The sequence below is a fragment of the Dermacentor silvarum genome, chromosome 2 (assembly GCF_013339745.2).
Source record: "Dermacentor silvarum isolate Dsil-2018 chromosome 2, BIME_Dsil_1.4, whole genome shotgun sequence".
Classification (NCBI taxonomy): Eukaryota; Metazoa; Arthropoda; class Arachnida; order Ixodida; family Ixodidae; genus Dermacentor; species Dermacentor silvarum.
Genome location: NC_051155.1, coordinates 46,752,977 through 46,770,649, shown reverse-complemented (window position 1 = coordinate 46,770,649; position 17,673 = coordinate 46,752,977). Strand labels below are relative to the sequence as shown.

Sequence of the window (17,673 nt, the reverse complement as noted above, 5' to 3'; positions counted from 1 at the left end):
AGATAACGCGGCCTATAGTGTGCGCTCATCATCACTGGTAGGTCGCGTATGTTGCTTCAAGGTAAAAAGCAAGCGCATGGGCGCCAATATACGATGACTCATTCCGTTTCCCAAGGACACGCATCCTAGCTATTGAAGCAGACGACAGCTTGTGCGCGTGCAGACGATGGAAGCGAGAAACGATTTTGATGGAATAATCGAACGCTTTGAGCTAGCATCTTCATTTTTACTGGGGAGGAAAACTGGGCCGGTATTAGACAGTTTTAGTTTAGCGCGCGCTATAGATAGACAGTACGTACGCAAAGTGCGGCGCGCTACGTACGTTACGGTTGAGGCTGTCCCCCACAGCATTAGTTTACCGCGCGCAACATCTGAAACATGAAACTGTACTTGGTCACCGGCGACGACTCGTCAGATGACAGCTTTGAGTCTGTGATGAGCAGGAAAGCCAAAAGAAGGATTCTCAAGTTGTCTTCACCAGCGAGGACGTTAACCACGAAGAAAAAAAGCAAACGCTGGCCGCACTCCGTCCTCTTCGTGCCCGAGGACTCCTCCATCAGCCTCCGAACACTTAACAGGCAAGCTCTCTCCGTATTCCTCGAGGGGGTCGCGCCGAATGAAATAAGGGAAGTCCGAATAAACACGCGAAAGAATATCCTCGCTGTGGACGCGACAAATGGCAGCGCGTTGGACAAGCTTCAGAAAATAACAGATTTGGGTGTCATCAAAGTCCGAGCGATGGTATCATTGGACGGAGCTGGCATGGTGGGCGTCATTTACGACATTGATTTGGCCATAGTGCTCTCAGACCTGCCAATTCTCATCAAACCGGTGACCGAGGGAGTTATCATCACGCATGTGCTTCGCCTTGGTAACACCCGCTGCGTTAAGCTGATATTCAAGGGCGATTTCATCCCTTCGCATCTCAAGGTTGGCCACCTCCGACCTGCTGTTCGGCCATTCGTCCCCAAGCCACTTCAGTGTCATAACTGCATGAAGATTGGCCATGTCAAGGGCGTCTGTACAAAGAGTACGGTGTGTCCTCGCTGCGCTGAGTCGCACACTGTGGACGCTTGCCGCGCAACAAATTTAAAGTGCGCTAACTGTGATGGCTCCCACGATGCCTCATCCAAAGACTCCCGCAAATCCGGAGAGAAATTGCCGTGCTTAAGCAAATGGTCAGAGACAGCTCATCCCACAGAGAAGCTGCTGAGACTGTACGACGCCGGCGTAATCGTCGACGCAAGCGTACAAGACGGGTTGCGGATCATACGCAGAACGTACCCAACCCACTACCTTCGAGTGCAAGTAAACATACAAGCACGAAGAAGATTGAGACTGAGAAATCTAACGCCGCGGAAGACTGGCCTGCGCTTCCGCGCACACAACCTGCCAAGGAGCCTCCCCGCCTGATGTCCTCTTCCATGCATACTTCGGTTGATGAAGTACCAAGGGTTGACCGACAGATCATACCGATGCTGCAGTCCCTAATGAATGTCATTAAAGAGCTACTGACAAGTATCGCAACTCCAGCTGCTCGAAGTGGCCTGCAAGTGCTGGACGCGCTGAGCCCAGTCTTAGCAGCCCTCGAGTAGAACCATGGCTGACAATCACCAATCGTTCCGCAAAGAGGCCAGAGAAGCGTCGATAATCCAGTGGAACGCCAGAGGACTTAGATGTCGGATGCCTGACTTTCGTCAGTTTGTATACTCTAACCGCTTTCCAATCATCGTATTCTGAGAACCAAAATTAACAAACCCAATCCGGCTATCCGGCTACGAATCCATCATGTCCTCAGCCTGCAGCGAAAGCAGCACGGTCGTTGTATTTATTCGTCGGGAGCTTACCTACGTCGTTCAGCATGTGCCACCTCATGATGAGAACCAGTATGCTTGCCTGACTGTTAAGAAGAAAAAGGTAGCCTTTACACTGGTGGGTACCTACTTATCCCCATCAACACGGTTTGACAGCAAGAGACTAAAATATATCTTGACAGCAACCCCTGGTCCATGGATTATTACATGGGGATTTTAACGCTCACCACCCTATTTGGGGTAGCTCCAAAATTAACGCAACCGGCCGACGACTGGCTTCATTTGCATCTGACCATGAACTATCCTTGCTTAATGATGGGAGCCCTACCTTTCTGCGAGGCTCATTATACAGCAGCTGTTTAGACTTGGCATTTGTGTCACGTCGCTTTGCTACTCGTGTGAAGTGGTTTTTAGACATTGAGAGGCATGGAAGTGATCATATCCCCAGTTACCTTAAGATCAAAGGTTTGGCCAGCTGTCATTCGCCAAACACAATCCAGCGTATTGACTGGTCTACATTCGAAACCAGCATGGAAGAAGCTTGTTGCAAAGGTCTCCCTTCTGGCCTTCAGCAAGCAACCAAAGAAGCAACGCAGAATGCGATGTGCACATTGACATGCACTTCCATGTTCTCAAAATTCGACGTGGAATTGGAGCGACTCCGTGCGATTCGTCGGCGTGCTGAACGAAGATACCGACGCACAAAGTCCATCCATGATCTAAGAATAGCCAGACGTACGCAAAAGAAGATCCAGCGTCGAATGCACAAATTGGAGTGTCAACGGTGGGCAAAATTTTGTGAATCCTTTGACCCCCGAAAATCTCTTTCTCATATATGGAGAACCGTGCGAGGCCTACGTACATTTCCCGAACAACGCGTTCCATTCAAAGCCCTAGCGCTTTTCCAACGTCGAGAGAACATTGAGGTTGCAGAAGATTTTTGCAGGAACATTGCAGGTCAATCAACGTACACAGGCGCCCTTGGTACTAATAGCACCATGCCCCATCCGCGGGATTCACGCATGGACCTGCCTTTCACCAACGAGGAGCTTGATGCGGCTCTTGCTTTGTGTAGTCGGTCGTCGACTCCTGGACCAGATGGCATATCGTACCGAATCTTGTGCCACCTTAGTGAGAGAGCACGAAATGCGTTGCTGGATATATTCAATGAATCCTGGCGGGATGGAAACGTCCCTCAGGAATGGAAGACAAGCCGTCTGGTGCCACTCCTCAAACATGGCAAGTCACCACTAGAGCTCACGTCATGCCGCCCAATCGCACTGGCAAGTTGCGTAGGAAAGGTGATGGAATGCATGATCCTTGCCAGATTGGAGTGGTACCTGGAACGCCACAGAGTTTACCCAAACGCTATGGCCGGTTTTCGACGCCTCCGTTGCTCTATTGATAATGTCATCGATCTGGTCACTTATGTCCAGCATCAAAAGAGATTGAAACGGTTATCTGTCGCCATGTTTCTCGACGTAAAAGGAGCTTATGACAATGTTGCTCATGACGCCATACTTAACGCTCTTGAATCGGTCGGCCTTGGTGGCCGAGTTTACCGGTGGACCCGAAACTATTTACACATGAGGTCCTTTTGTGTGCAGACCGATGACGGTCCGACCTCACAACACTACACATACCGCGGTGTTCCCCAAGGTGGCGTCTTGAGCCCCACACTATTCAACATTGTTCTTGTCGGTCTCGTGGAACGCATACCAAGTGCTGTCCAGATATCAATGTACGCCGATGACATCTGCGTGTGGACGTCAGGTGTAACACGTCCTCAGGTGCGCGCGAGGCTTCAAAAAGCCGCGACTTCAATATCGGCGTATCTTAGCGAACAAGGCCTCCAGATTTCACCTGAGAAATGTGCGCTGGTCGCGTTTACGCGGAAGCCAATGACGTCCTACGCCATATACATCAATGGGCAAGAAATCTGTTACGCCAGGACGCATACATTCTTAGGGGTGATCATTGATCGAGACCTCAGCTGGAGTCCTCATGTGGCCTACCTGATGAAACGCCTAACGGCCGTTTCACACATTTTTAAATTTCTTGGAGGAAGAACATGGGAAACGTCAGTACACGCGATGTTACAACTCTACAGGGCGCTGTTTCTCGGATATCTGAGGTACAGCTTACCTGTACCGAGCAATACCTGCAGAAGCAACATCCGCACAATCGAAAGTGCTCAGGCGCAGGCACTAAGGGTTTGTCTTGGATTGCCACGATGCACATCGACAGCGGAAACAATTGCAATAGCACACGATTACCCAGCGCGAACTCATATGACATTGGAAGTGGTGAGAGCACACATCAGGGACATTGCCCGCGCCCCTTTCCATCACCTCGCCACACTGCCGAAGGACCGACCCAATGCCTCCTTTTGCCAGGTGATATTGTCGTACCGTGACTGCCTCCCTCAAGATTATACGCCTGCCGAGAGGCTGCTATCACCTCCTTGGTGTTTGGCTCGCCCACAAGTTCGACTTTCGGTACCAGGGATTCAAACGAAAGCAGGACTCTCGTCACCAGCTCTCAAGCAGCTATCTCTACTCATGCTGCACGAGACATACAAGGACCACCTTCACATTTACACTGATGACTCGACCACTCTTGACGGATCTACAGGAGCTGTGATCTTCCCCGAAAAAGCCGTGACCTATGAGTTTAAAACTTCTCACCGGACTACGTCGACTGCTGCGGAGCTTGCTGCACTTCGCAGCGCCCTTCATATGCTTCATGAAGATTTACCACGAAAATGGAGTATATTTACTGATTCGAAGGCAGCCGTGCAGTGTCTGCTATCCGCTCTGCGTCGTGGACCACACGACCAACTTGTGCTTGAAATAAGGCTGATATATCACCAACTAGTAGAAAAAGGACATGATATTACTTTTCAGTGGCTTCCAGGCCACTGCGGCATCATGGGCAACGAACAGGCCGATGAAGCTGCTAGGAGGGCTCACGAAAATGCTGTGAAGGAACCCATTCCACTTTCAAGAACCGATGCAGCCGCAACGCTTCGTATACTCGCGCGTGATGCCACTCGATCCATGTGGAACACGCCAGGTTTCCGGTATACTCGACTGCACCGCTTGGATCCATACATCCGACTACATATTCCATCTGGACTTTCCCGAATCGAGACAACTGCTCTCTGCCGACTGTGGTTTGGAGTATCTTTTACGAATGCGTTTGCTTGCCGCATCGGAATGGCTGACAGTGCTACCTGCAATAGTTGCGACAGCGAGGAAACAATCGAACATATCTTGTGTCATTGTCCCCGCTACAGCTCCCAGAGACAGACGCTCGTGACGACGCTGGCGCGCCTCGACGACCGGCCGCTTTCTGAGCAGACGATCTTAGAGTGCCGGCTGACGCGGTCTTCACACCAGAAGGCGATGAGCGCACTGCTGAGGTTCCTCCGGACAAGCGACCTGCTTGAACGACTGTGACACTCCTGAGTTCCTTTGTGTGTGTGCGTGTGTTTGTGTTTTTTTTTCTGATCACCCTCTCTTTATATGTTTGTGCATTTTTCTTTATCTTTCTGTCTCCTCTTACTCCTTCCCCAGTGCAGGGTAGCAAACTGGATACCTACCTTCCGGTTAACCTCCCTGCCTTTCCCATCTCATTTATCTTTCTCTCTCTCTCTCTGAAACATGGAGTGCGCCTAAGCGTCAACACCCTTGCCTCGGAGTGCTACTTGGCGCCATCTAGTGCCTAAGCAATAAGTCCGTATAGCCAACATTGATTGTCACAAATCAAGGCACGAGACAAGCCAAGCTTTTTCGCGCCGTTATGCGCCGATTTTGTGTTCTGGCGAGCAGGAGCAAGGGAAGAGAATGCCGTCAAGCATCTTGTGGAATCGCCGCCTTTTGGCTACGCTTTCATGGCAAGAAATAGACGATCTGATGCTCACAACCCGCGAGCGGTGGCTTTTGAAAGGTGACTGCAGCCTTGACGACATAGAATAAGGCGCGATCGTGAAGGCGAGCTGCTGCGATACTTCTCGCGCAACGGACTCCTCGATGTGGAGTCGACGTTGTTTCGACAACAATTGCACTTCGAGAAACGGGATGTGAGTGAACTTGTTCGTCTGCTGCTGATCCCCGACAAAATATGCAGTGCTCAAAAAGTGACGGTGGTCGGCCGTGATGCACTGTGCCTTTTGCTCCGGCGGCTCGCCTATCCAAGCAGATGGTGTGACCTGCAAGAAATCTTTGGATTGCACACGTCAGTTATGTCAAGCGTGAGCTCGCAAGTGGTAATGCACATAACGGCAACCTTCGGACACTTGTTGGAGGACATGAACACCCAGTCCTGGCTGTCTTCGGAATGCCTGAGTGATTTCGCAGAGGTAAGTCGACTGTTTATCTCACTAGAAAAGGTTGCTTTTTGATATTTACAGCATTTGTCGGTATCAATTAAACAAGGAAAAAATGTGTGTGTGTGTGTGTGTGTGTGTGTGTGTGTGTGTGTGTGTGTGTGTGTGTGTGTGCGTGTGCGTGTGCGTGTGCGTGTGCGTGTGCGTGTGCGTGTGTGTGTGTGTGTGTGTGTGTGTGTGTGTGTGTGTGTGTGTGTGTGTGTGTGTGTGTGTGTGTGTGTGTGTGTGTGTGTGTGTGTGTGTGTGTGTGTGTGTGTGTGTGTGTGTGTGTGTGTGTGTGTGTGTGTGTGTGGCTGAGATGAGAGACTTGTCAAGACGAAACGACAATGAGCGTGAAGCTTTTCACTTATCTGAGTTCTTGGGGCTCTTTACTTCAAGACTTATGTAGTCCAGGTGCTACAACAACATTTACCCAAGGACCTGAACTGTATTCTCAATGTGATTGTAATGTATTGTAATTAGAAACGTCGTTAGAATTAGAAAATATATGTTCATTGATTGAGGATAATTTTTCTTTGCTGTAAGAGTCAGTTACGAGTACTGCACATGCATTATTTGTTTATTTTTTCTAGAACTCTTTCCAGAATACTCAGCAGGCATTGTTGCTGAGCAAGAAACTTGTTGTGCTCCTCTGTCCTCTCCTGCTACCGCGCTCTTTGGCCAGCGAGCATTCTCCTTTCTTCTGTTCATTCTTGCGCCTTCATTTCCATCTCTTTTTCCTTCAGCTGCAGCTCAGCCCGAGTCCGTTCCTCTTCCCACGCCAGCCTCCTCTCCTCAAGAGCCAAACGCCTGGCCTCCATGGCGCACTCCTTTTCTTTCATGAGCAGGTCATGATGCATACGCTTTTCTAAAAACTCAAAATATGCAGCCTGCTCCTGCCTTTTTCTTTCCTACAGGAAAAAAAAAACATTCATGAGCAATGAAGTGCAAGTTAGTTCATTGCCGGACTCGTTAGGAAGTAACAGCGCAAGGACATAGGAATGCTCTTCAAGCGCATTCTCTCTTCTCTCGTCCCGACAAGCACACTGGAAGCTGCAGATGAAAGGATGGCACAGGGGAAAGAAGTTGTGGCCTTGCGCATCATGACCCTTACTTCCTAACAAGGTTGCAAAGGTCACTTTTATAATCCGAGCGGTTCTTGAATAGCTATAACAAATGGTCTAGGGGTAGCAGCTAAGGTACTGGACACCTACCTCGCACTGGCTCAGCCCGCACAGCCGCTTGTGAAGTTGACACGCGCCAGCTGTCCACCTGAGAGGCTGCTTTAGTTGCAGACAGCAGTGTCTGGCTATCGGATGGAGATGGCGTCGCCTGGCGTCTTGACTCCATGGAGCTGCCACTACCGTCGCCATGCTGCGAGTCTACTTCCTCAAGCTGGGAGTCCAATTCTGCCCCTGCCTCGTTGTATTCTTCCTCATTCTGAAGCATCTTATTAAAGAGGTCAGTGGCCGTCTCCCCGTCTTTGCCACCTGCAAACGTTTGAAATCGTTCGGGTTGTAGAAGCGACTCAAACTCACATGTGATGCTAACAGGGAAATTTTAGGACACAAAGAGTGGTGATGTGAACGAGCTGTCGAACGCTACTAGCTATAAAAATGCCAGCGTCTCACGATGACTTTCAACCGTGAAATAAAGCCCAAGAAGAGCGCACAAAAACGTCTTATAAGCAGCTTATGTACTGAACACCATTTCAACCAACATTATGAATGTTATCATGTTTACAGCATATCGTTATTTATAAATAACGATTTGCTGTGAAATGATAACGTTAAAATTATCGATTGTGATCGCGTAAAACATGCATATCTTAATTGTTCGCTCATAATGACCCACACAAAATTTCATAAATGCTCTAGACCCATTACGGACACACGGTGCGGTTCAACTCACCCAAACTCGACCTCAATTATTGAACCCTACAGCACCGATGTCCGTCGATCGCAATCGTGTGCTGTACAAATGCATGCGGTTGCATCTACTCACAGTCTATGTATGAGCCGCTGCTTGGCTGCGTTGCCGCGTTCCTCGCGGCAGACGCGTCCCTTCTTGCTGCTGCCGACTTCCGTTCCGCCTCTGGGGCCAGGGTGCATCGGTCTCGCGGCACCGGTGCAGCATTCCCGATACGGCGACGCCGAATTTGAACACCGTGCTCGCGAGACGAGTCGAGCAGCTCCTGCAGCAGAGCTTCCCGTGTGCTGTACTGTTCCTCTGATCCGGACCTGAAACAATCGTGTGGTGCACAAATTCGCAAGCAATTGCCCAACAAAAATTCACGCAGTCAGACTCGCAACTTACTTTCTCAGGTTGACCATGTCCTTCGCAGCGTAATAGCAGGAGCTCCGTTCGACTGCGGACATTCCGGGCATTAAACGGCATCCCAGTGATATCCTGCATCTTTGCAGCGATCACGATCCACTGCAAAGGGTCCGCGAATGGATTTAAGCTCCTCACACATTCAAGGAGCTCCAAATCGACGGCGATACCGAAATGCACGCGGGATTTGCTCGCTGCCAGGACCACTGACCTGCTTGTTTTGCTGTCGGTCGCCGCCATGTTCTTAAGCTCTCGGCAGCGCGAGATCTCGCGAGAGGGCCGCCGGTAGGGTACGCAACGACTGTATAGCGAGCGTAACGCAAGCCCGGAGAACTAGCGCGCGTATCCCATACGCGTGCAAACGCACGCATCTCTCATAGGTTCAGCGCATGCGCAGTCGTGCCCCCGCTGGCGCGTTGCGTGCGCAAGGCCGTTGCGCGCGCTATACTAAAACTGTCTATTTTGTAGTGATGCGTTATGCTTTATTCTATACTAGTCTTATCATCCACCGCCCACGGCCGGCTGATCCCGTTGATAACGTGAGCGGACCGTCGCTCTGACCACTGACCAAGAGCGAAAGTGCGAAAAGGCATTAGCATCGGAAAGGCATCGCTACAAAATACCGGCCCTGTTTTGCTTTATCAAGAACGCTAGGTTCAGTGCCTACATTACAGTTTCTTAGGCGAAACGTCAAACTTGCGTCACGTTACGAAAGCTAATCCGGGCCTTCAGCGCCATTTTGTAAGCGTCGCGCCTACGTCACGCTTCGAAGAAAATGGCGGAATGTCCAGAATAGAGCTCCAGCACTCTGCGAGACGCTCTCTGATATGACCGGCGCGGATGCGCGGCCCAACTTCCACGGCGCTCCCTGCCGGATCATGTTTATTAAATGTGTAAGCATTTATATGCTTACCCAACGAGAAAACTGTCCCTCCGTCCGCCCCTCGCGTACGACGATCACTTTCAAGATAGAGCCCGCATCAGCGAGCGACTTTACCTTCGTGCCCCCTGGCGCTTCAACGCAAACGAAGCGGCGAAAACGCAGCCCGCGGAGTTATCAGCAGTCGGCACTCCCTGTCCGCTTCGCAGATCGCTTTCGAGATACGGTCCGCGCGACCGTGCCAGAGTACGTTTGATCGGTCCATGCCACCGCCGGAGTTCAGTTTACAAAGCTTGTTTTGAGCGGTATGCGCCAATACATTCCTCAGTACAGTCCTAGGCACTCTAAATATCCCAATTGGTTCTCATCTGAACTTATAACTGCCCTAAAGCATAAAGATCGCGCGCACCGTAAATCCAGAATTCCTGTGCCTAATGAGTGGAGTGAAGAATTCCGCTTTTTTCGAACTCTCTGCAAACGCCTCTATAAGCGGGATCATGACGCATATATTGCATTCTTGGAGAAGAGCGCCTCCGACCGGCCGGCGGAATTTTGGAAGTATATCCGCAAGCGTACCAGTAATCGCGGAGAGTGTTTTCGCCTGCTCGACTCTGGTGGAGTAGAAGTCCAAGCAGTAGCGGATTGTTTTGCTGCCCATTTCTCTTCCTTATATAAGCCTTCAGGTTTCAACGCTGGTGTTAGCAGCACACAACGGCTCCTACATCTAGTCCTCTGTTGTTTGATGCAAAGCTGATCATCGAATGCCTTAAGCGCTTGAAGCCTTCCCTATCTTGCGGTCCTGATGGCATCCCTTCCGCAATCTTAAAAGCGTACAGCGGTATATTTGCCCCAGTATTGACATCTATATTTAATAGCTCTCTGAATACTTCCACCTTCCCTCACATGTAGAAAACTGCTTGCGTTTTTCCTGTATTTAAGTCTGGCTGTAAAACCGATGTCTCAAATTATCGCCCGATTTCTCTTCTCTGTGCCACGTCTAAGGTTTTTGAGCTTGCTCTTCACAACGTATTGTCTTGTACTGTGAAGAACACATTGATTCCGAATCAGCATGGATTCCTCACCGGCCGCTCTACTATCACAAATCTCGCAAGCTTCATGACACATATCTCCGCGCCGGTACTTCAAAGGGGGCAAGTAGACACCATATATTGCGACCTCAGTAAAGCTTTTGATGTGGTAAGCCACTCACTGCTTCTCATCAAGCTTACGCACTTTGGTGTTGACTCGTCAATTGTAAATCTATTGCGGAGTTATCTTATTGGTAGATCATGCTTTGTTAACGTCAACGGCCGAACGTCTTCATCGTACATGGTAACCAGTGGCGTTCCTCAAGGATCAGTGTTAGGACCACTCCTTTTTTAAATTTTTATTAATGACGTTCTTTCCGCCATTCGACATTCTTCATTCCTCCTATATGCTGATGACATAAAGATCTTTAAGGCAATTCACACTGTTGATGACTGTCGCATCCTGCAGTCTGACCTGCTTTCTTTTTCTAAATGGTGCACAGATAATAACCTCACCTTGAATGCTGCTAAGACCAAAGTCATGACTTTCACCCGCAAAACAGCAAGCATCTCTTTTTCTTATTCAGTAGATTCTGTACCATTGTGTAAGGTCCGTGAGATCAATGATCTTGGTGTACTTTTTGATACAACCTTACACTTTTCAGCTCACACTAAACGCGTTGCAATGCGGGGAATGCGCACGCTTGGCTCTGTTTGCAGACTGTCGAGAGAATTCAATTCTCCTACACCGTTCCGCAAGTTGTACACAACAATCTGTCTTCCTCAGCTCGAATACGCGTCGGTCGTCTGGAATGGCATTTCTAGATCCAACAGTGACATTATAGATCGGGTCCAGAAAAACTTTCTAAGCATATATCATCACCGCTTTGCAAACACGGACTCTGGGCCCTGCTCTAGCACTGTTGAATTATTGCCATTGCCCTTACTTCGCTGCCGACGTAATCGTGCTGACCTGCTTTTCCTTTTCAAACTCCTTCACGGTATCCTCATGTGCCCCGAACTCCTCAGTTGTATCACATTTCGTATTCCGCGCAAAATCACCAGAGAACACAGACCTTTCCATGTTGCTGCCTGTCACCACCAACACTCAACCGTCCATAGAATACAGAGTCTTTATAACGCCCACTTTCATGACCTTGATATTTTTCACAACTCTCTGTCTTTGTTCTGCTCTCAGCTTTCCGTTGTTGTGTCTTAGTTTCACTATATTGTTCAACTTCCCTTCTCCATTTTATTATGTATGCATTTTGCGCCTTCGGTTACATGTATGTACACTTTTCTTTTCAAGATTGATATTTTTTATTCATTGTTTTTTTTTTACTGATACTCCCCTGCTGTATTTCTTTTTCTATGTATACGTGCGCCAGCACCCAGACCTCACGGTTGTTCCTGGGCACGATAAATGATTGATTGATTGATTGAATGATTGATTGATTATTATTATATCAAGAATGAGAAGAAGAGTGAGTGAGTACGAACTTTATTGAGGTCCTGAGGAGAAAGAATTAAAGCGGGGCCAATCGATACGGTGGCTCCACCCAGGTCGGGGCCGGTAGACATAGTCCTTCGGCGACGGCCCGGGCCCTCTGGACAGCCTTGAGCTGAGCGATGAGCTCTGTACTTCTGAGCGCTGAGTCCCAGGAGGACTGGTCAGGAAAGTCCGTGCCCGCGTTCGCAGGGCACAGCCAGAGCATGTGTTCGAAGTTGTTGTATTCGTGGCCGCAGTGTGGGCATGCAGTAGGAAAGTCAGGATTGATCCTGCTTAGTGTTGTTGGTGTGATGTATGTCCTAGTCTGCAACTGTCTGTAAGTGACGGCCTGTGCTTTCTTGAGGTTTTGGTGAGGAGGAGGAAAAATTCTTCGTGCTAACCTATGATTTGAAGTGATTTCGTGGTATGATACAAGCGGGTCTTTGTTGTCTATATCCCTGCAGGCTGGGTTGAAGCGAGGGGGCGGACCTCAGACGCGGAATGTGAGTTCTCGCGCCAGTTGGTGTGCCCGCTCGTTCGGATTACAGTCAGGAGGTCCGGAAATGTTGCCCATGTGGGCCGGGAACCATGTGATGTGTGGGGACGCGAGGTTATCTCCTACCGTTTTTTGGAAGATTTTGTTGACCACCGTAGCTGCTTTCCTAGAGACGAGGGCCGCCGAGAAGGTTCTGATGGCTGTTCTTGAGTCCGAGTAAATGACGGAGGCTTCTTTGCAGCTCCGAAGGGCCACCGCGATGGCCATTTGTTCTGCTTCGTGAGTGAAGTTGGTAACCACCGTGGCTGCGTTGACGAGTGATCCATGGGCGTCCACCACAGAGACCGCGTATGCGCCTCGATTCCAATATCTGGCCGCGTCAACGAAGAGGACTTGCGTTTCGTTACGATTAATGTTGCCAAGGATTGCCTTCGCTCTCGCTTTTCTCCGCCCTTCGTTGTGGGTCGGGTGTATGTTTCTTGGGATTGCATCAACGGTTATTGACCTCTTGGCATTTGTGCATAGTAGCGACTTCTCTGGTGGCATGAAGAGGGGCTGTATGTCTGCTTCTAGTAATATCTCGATGCCCGCCTTTGTGAGTGAGAGCCGACTAATTTGGACGTTTCGCTGTGCGCAGCTGGAAGCTTGCAGTGCTACTGCTGTGTACTTCTATTTTCTTCTTCCGTCGTATTTTGCGCTGTTTGAACTGAATGTAAAAGTCCAGAAAGACCGAAGTCGCCTCAAATCAAAGGATGCCATTGTTTTCGTTACCTAAATAGGAAGAGACATTTGGGATATATATTCGCCGTAGGATTACAAAAGCTGTCGTTGGAAGTCAGCGCTTTACATTACTTTCGTAACAAAGGTCGCCCCACCGCAGAGCGCGATGCAAACAGTCCTTACGAACGGAGAAGTCTCGCGAATGCGACCAGTGGGGCGAGATGAGATAAGCTTCGTTACCGTAAACGAGCTTTGTTGTTTCGCCGACATCGTAGCGATCGTTTCGCTGCTGGTCTCAATCTGGACGAATGTAAGCATATGCAGTTTCCTACTGTCACGTGTATAGCCCGAAAGAAGTAGAGCTGAGACTCAAGCTCAACCACGAACACGTAACAAGTCGTTCGTTCGTTGATCGAAAAGCTGCGTTAGCCCTGCTCTCGTGACTCCCCTTCTGATCGCAGCGGTATAGGCGGCGCTAGTAGCACTGTATTAGCACTGCACTAACAACTGTCACACCTGCAAACATTACTCGAGGAAACTGCTTTGCTAGCGTCTTCGGGAGATGCAAAGCGTGTCGCTTCGGCCCACGTGGGAATGATCGACAGAGCATGGATTTGCCTAAACTTCCACCTTCTGGCTTCTATACGGCTTCGCGACTTTGCAAACCAATCATCTTCAACAAATTACTGCGTTGTAAATGAACATAAGTAATTATATACAAATAAATTTGTGCGACGGCAGGATTCGAATGGAGGATCTGTAGAACAAAAGGCCCGCTGTTGAAACTATTACGTTACGGACGCACGTGTCACATCGGCATAGAACGCCCATACGAATTATACGCCAGCGCGTTTCGATTTGGCCACCTCAACATGCGGAACCGCTGCATTTATTAGCGATTATGCATGTTAGCAGGAGCTTACTGCCTTCTCCATTGAGAAGAGTTATAGATTGCTTTGAAATTTAGGCTAATAAAGGTAGATAAAGCGTAGTAAACAATGTCACAAGTACGTTTGAAGCCACGAGCACGAAGGTCAGGCAAATCCGTGTACTATCTATCATTCCCGTGGTGGTTGAACGATTGGGGCGCCAAAGTTTCCTCTAGTAATTTTTGTAGGACACTCTATGATAATAAAAGCCGGCGCTGCTATCGGTGCGATGATCTTAGATGCAATCAGGCGACAACGGCTCATCGGGTCACTCGTATAGAAAGGACGCGGGAATTTAGTGTACGGCCGTAAAACCCCTCTGCTACCGTGCTATTCTCCTTTCTCAAAGTCGGTAATTATGGCGTTATACGCCTGTGTTAGCACGCTGGACGAATCGTGGTCGAACAACGGGGTCTTATGCTAAATTGCTCTTACGCTACCAATATTCGTGAGAGCAAAAATCCTGATGCTGAAAATATTATTGCCGGAGGCGGTCCGCAAAGGGCAAATAGAACTTACGACGTAAATTTGACCCGAGATGACACCCGGAGCCAGTGTTTAGACAAGTTCCTAAAATTAAATTTTATTATTTCTAATATACATACTTTTTTACTGTGCTCTGAGTGTACATCCATTCGAACTTTTTTTTTAATACGCTTTTTTTGTTCTATTTTGCGCTTAGATGTGAGTGACATCACGTCCTCCACCATATGATTGTTTTTAATTTTTTGGACGTCATTCAGAATTTTTTACAAACCGTTTTATCGCTCATAGCGCCTTAGCCTCGTATAAGCGAAGTAGAGTAGCAGTAGTCCCAAGCTCCCGACCTCTCTAACTGACCGCCAAGGTAAATTGACATTCCCACGGTGTTGCACGCTAACAGCGACCTGTGCACTTGGGTTGTCCTTGTCGAACGATCACTTCGCAGCGTTTCAAGTACCCGACCAGTGCCTCAACTAGGTTCATCAAACTGGCGTTGTGTGCCTTATCGCATCGCGTAAGTTCGACTTAGGCCGTTCGCCCAGCATGTACGCTCGCCCACGTCAGACGAGAAGGGTCGTCTGCAATGAAGGCGAAGATTTTGTGCGGACTCCTTCCCTCCTGCGTCATGGGTGACCGTCCCAAGTACTGGGCTGTGCTTTCAGTGTTGATGCCCGCACAGGCATTCTTTGCGTGCGTGTGACGTCTTTGCGTGTATATAGTGCTTGCGAATATTTTCTTCTTGCTTTCTTTTCTTCTACCTGATTAATGTTTTCGCGATATCGAGATAGCCTGTTCGAACGCCTGCCTTCTCATTATTCTACATATAAAAGGAGAAATTAAAAAAAAGCGGAGCCGGTGTCTTCGCATTCCGGAGAAAGCGAGTCACAACGCCATTTGTTGTTGTCGTTGTTGACCTGAGTTGTTGTGGCGCATGCCCACAGTGGGGTATTAGCCCATGAATCGGGTGGTTAAGTTAAGCGGATAAAAACAAGAAAATTAACAACTTGTATGTTGGAACGTAAAGTTCGTACTCACTACTCACTCACTGGAACGTACAGCTAAACGAACGTCACTTCTTCCTACGCGCACGACATCACTTCCTCTTCTTGGCGTTCTAGATGTGTTCTGTTGAATTACGGCCCATAGAAAAAAAGTCGTGCGTTCAACAACAGCAACAACGGCTATGTGTGTGTGTTCTTTTCGATAGGAATCTGTGGGAAAAAAAAAGAAAGAAACAATGACGACTTTCTTTTTCATCTCTGTCCTATATATATATAAACCAATTGGACGAAATTTTACCTTAATATTAAACTCACGAGGGCTGGAGAGTGGCAACGAGCGAGTCACGGTGCTGTTTCGTCAAATCAAATTAATCGGTTTAACGTCTAGAAGCAGCACACGGTCTATATGCTAGAGGTTGTAGTGGAGTGCTTCATATTATTGTCGACAACCGTCTCCCTTTTATTTATTTATTTATTTATTTATTTATTTATTTATTTATTTATTTATTTATTTATTTATTTATTTATTTATTTATTTATTATATTTCATTCTACTACCATTGGAATGCCGTCGCCGACGCCTGAAATTGGCAAAGAGAGAGAGAGGCCATTGAAAGACAGAGAGGTTAACCAGAGATTACCTCCGGTTGGCCACCCTGTACCGGGGGACGGGGGAAGGGCAGAAGAGCGCCGCAGCCACTGGGTTACTGCAACGGGTATTCCGCTTGTTGCGTCTTCTGAATGGCAAGAAGCACACCCCACTGGGAGAATTCTATATAGGCAGCTCGGACTCCTGCAGAACGGAAATTCTCACTAGTTGGTTACTAGTAATCATTCAATAACCGTTGCTTAGAACACGGCACGCGCCGAAAGCCGATAAAGTATACGGAAAAGCTCTGACGCTCTGAGTAGTCTGCCCTACGGCCTTCCTATGGCAAAGCCGGCGGCTCAACAGGAAGTTTCGACGGGGTATTTTATTTTTCTAAGTCGACGCGTGCGATAAGAAGAAGGAGGTGCGCATATGCCAAAAGGAGGAAAACGAAAAAAAAAAGAGAGGAATCCGTTCGCGTAAAGGCCAACTATGAGCCGATGACGACTTTTCTTTAAGGGCGCATTTCATTCGATGGAGTAAAAAACAAAAACAAGAGAGAGAGAGACAGAGAGAGAAGGAGCAGGGAAGAAAACACGAGAGGAATAAGACGGTGCTGTTTCCTCAGGAAGACCTCTCCAGCCGCCTGTGAAGCAGTAGGTCTCCTATCCCCCCCCCCTCCCCCACCGCCTCCCCCTAAATGCACAAGGGTGCCTAGCAGAAGGCGAGACATCAGATAAACAAGTTTTGTCTCCTGACGACGCGAGCAATTAGTGTATTTTTATTCGTTTTAAACGCCGAAGAGCCACCAACAGAGTTAAGGAAACTATCGCCAGTCAAACTGCAAGGATAATTTCTCGCGCACTTAGTTCCGTGCCAATAGCAAATCTCCGTTCATCGCTGCCTGGAAACACAAAAGGGAAGCCATGCATTGCTGGCGGAGCCAGGGCCACCAAGACACGACTGGCGCCCTTTCCCTCTCTCTCCCGTCTCTCTACCTTATGGCGGACAAGTCGAGAGACGGTGAAACAGAGGGGATTGAAAAAGAGAAAATAAACGCAGAGCTGAAGGCGGTCGGTGCCCGTCAGCCCCCCCGAGGTTATAAAGAAGCGGCCAGGCGTCCCCCTGCGGAGAGAGAATACTTTCTTTGAGCGGCGCCGGCAGAGTGACAGCTCGCGCGCGCGGAGATGGCCCAACAACCGGCGCTGGCTTCGATTGCGCTCTCCCAGCTGGCCGCTTGGCCGGCGCTCGCGTGGACAGTGGCGGTGCTCTTGGCCGCGTGGTTCGTGAAGGGCTACTACTTGCCCTGGTTAAAGACGTGGCTGGCGTTGAAACCAGTGCCCGGGCCCTGGGATTGGATACCGTTCTGGTACCTCGCCTCCGTCTACTGGGCGAGGAGGAGGCAGCTGAGCGCGGACAATTTCACGGCAGGTAAGGCGTCACGTTGTGCTGATGCACGGAGTGATCGCACCGGCGAGGAGCGAAGGACGTGTATTCATTGATGCTTTGGTGAAGCGCGACATACGGAGAGTTCGAAATTT

General features: G+C 49.0%; 1 protein-coding gene across 1 annotated transcript in view; it reads left to right on the top strand.

The window, feature by feature from the left end:
* Positions 1-17,202: 17,202 nt before the first annotated feature.
* LOC119441446 (cytochrome P450 4V2-like) overlaps positions 17,203-17,673 on the top strand; it is a 59,861-nt gene continuing 59,390 nt past the window's right edge. The window contains exon 1 of the mRNA XM_037706063.2: positions 17,203-17,563. Within this exon, the coding sequence (XP_037561991.1) occupies positions 17,320-17,563 (244 nt within the window). The 5' untranslated portion in view covers positions 17,203-17,319. The remainder of the gene's footprint in view (positions 17,564-17,673) is intronic.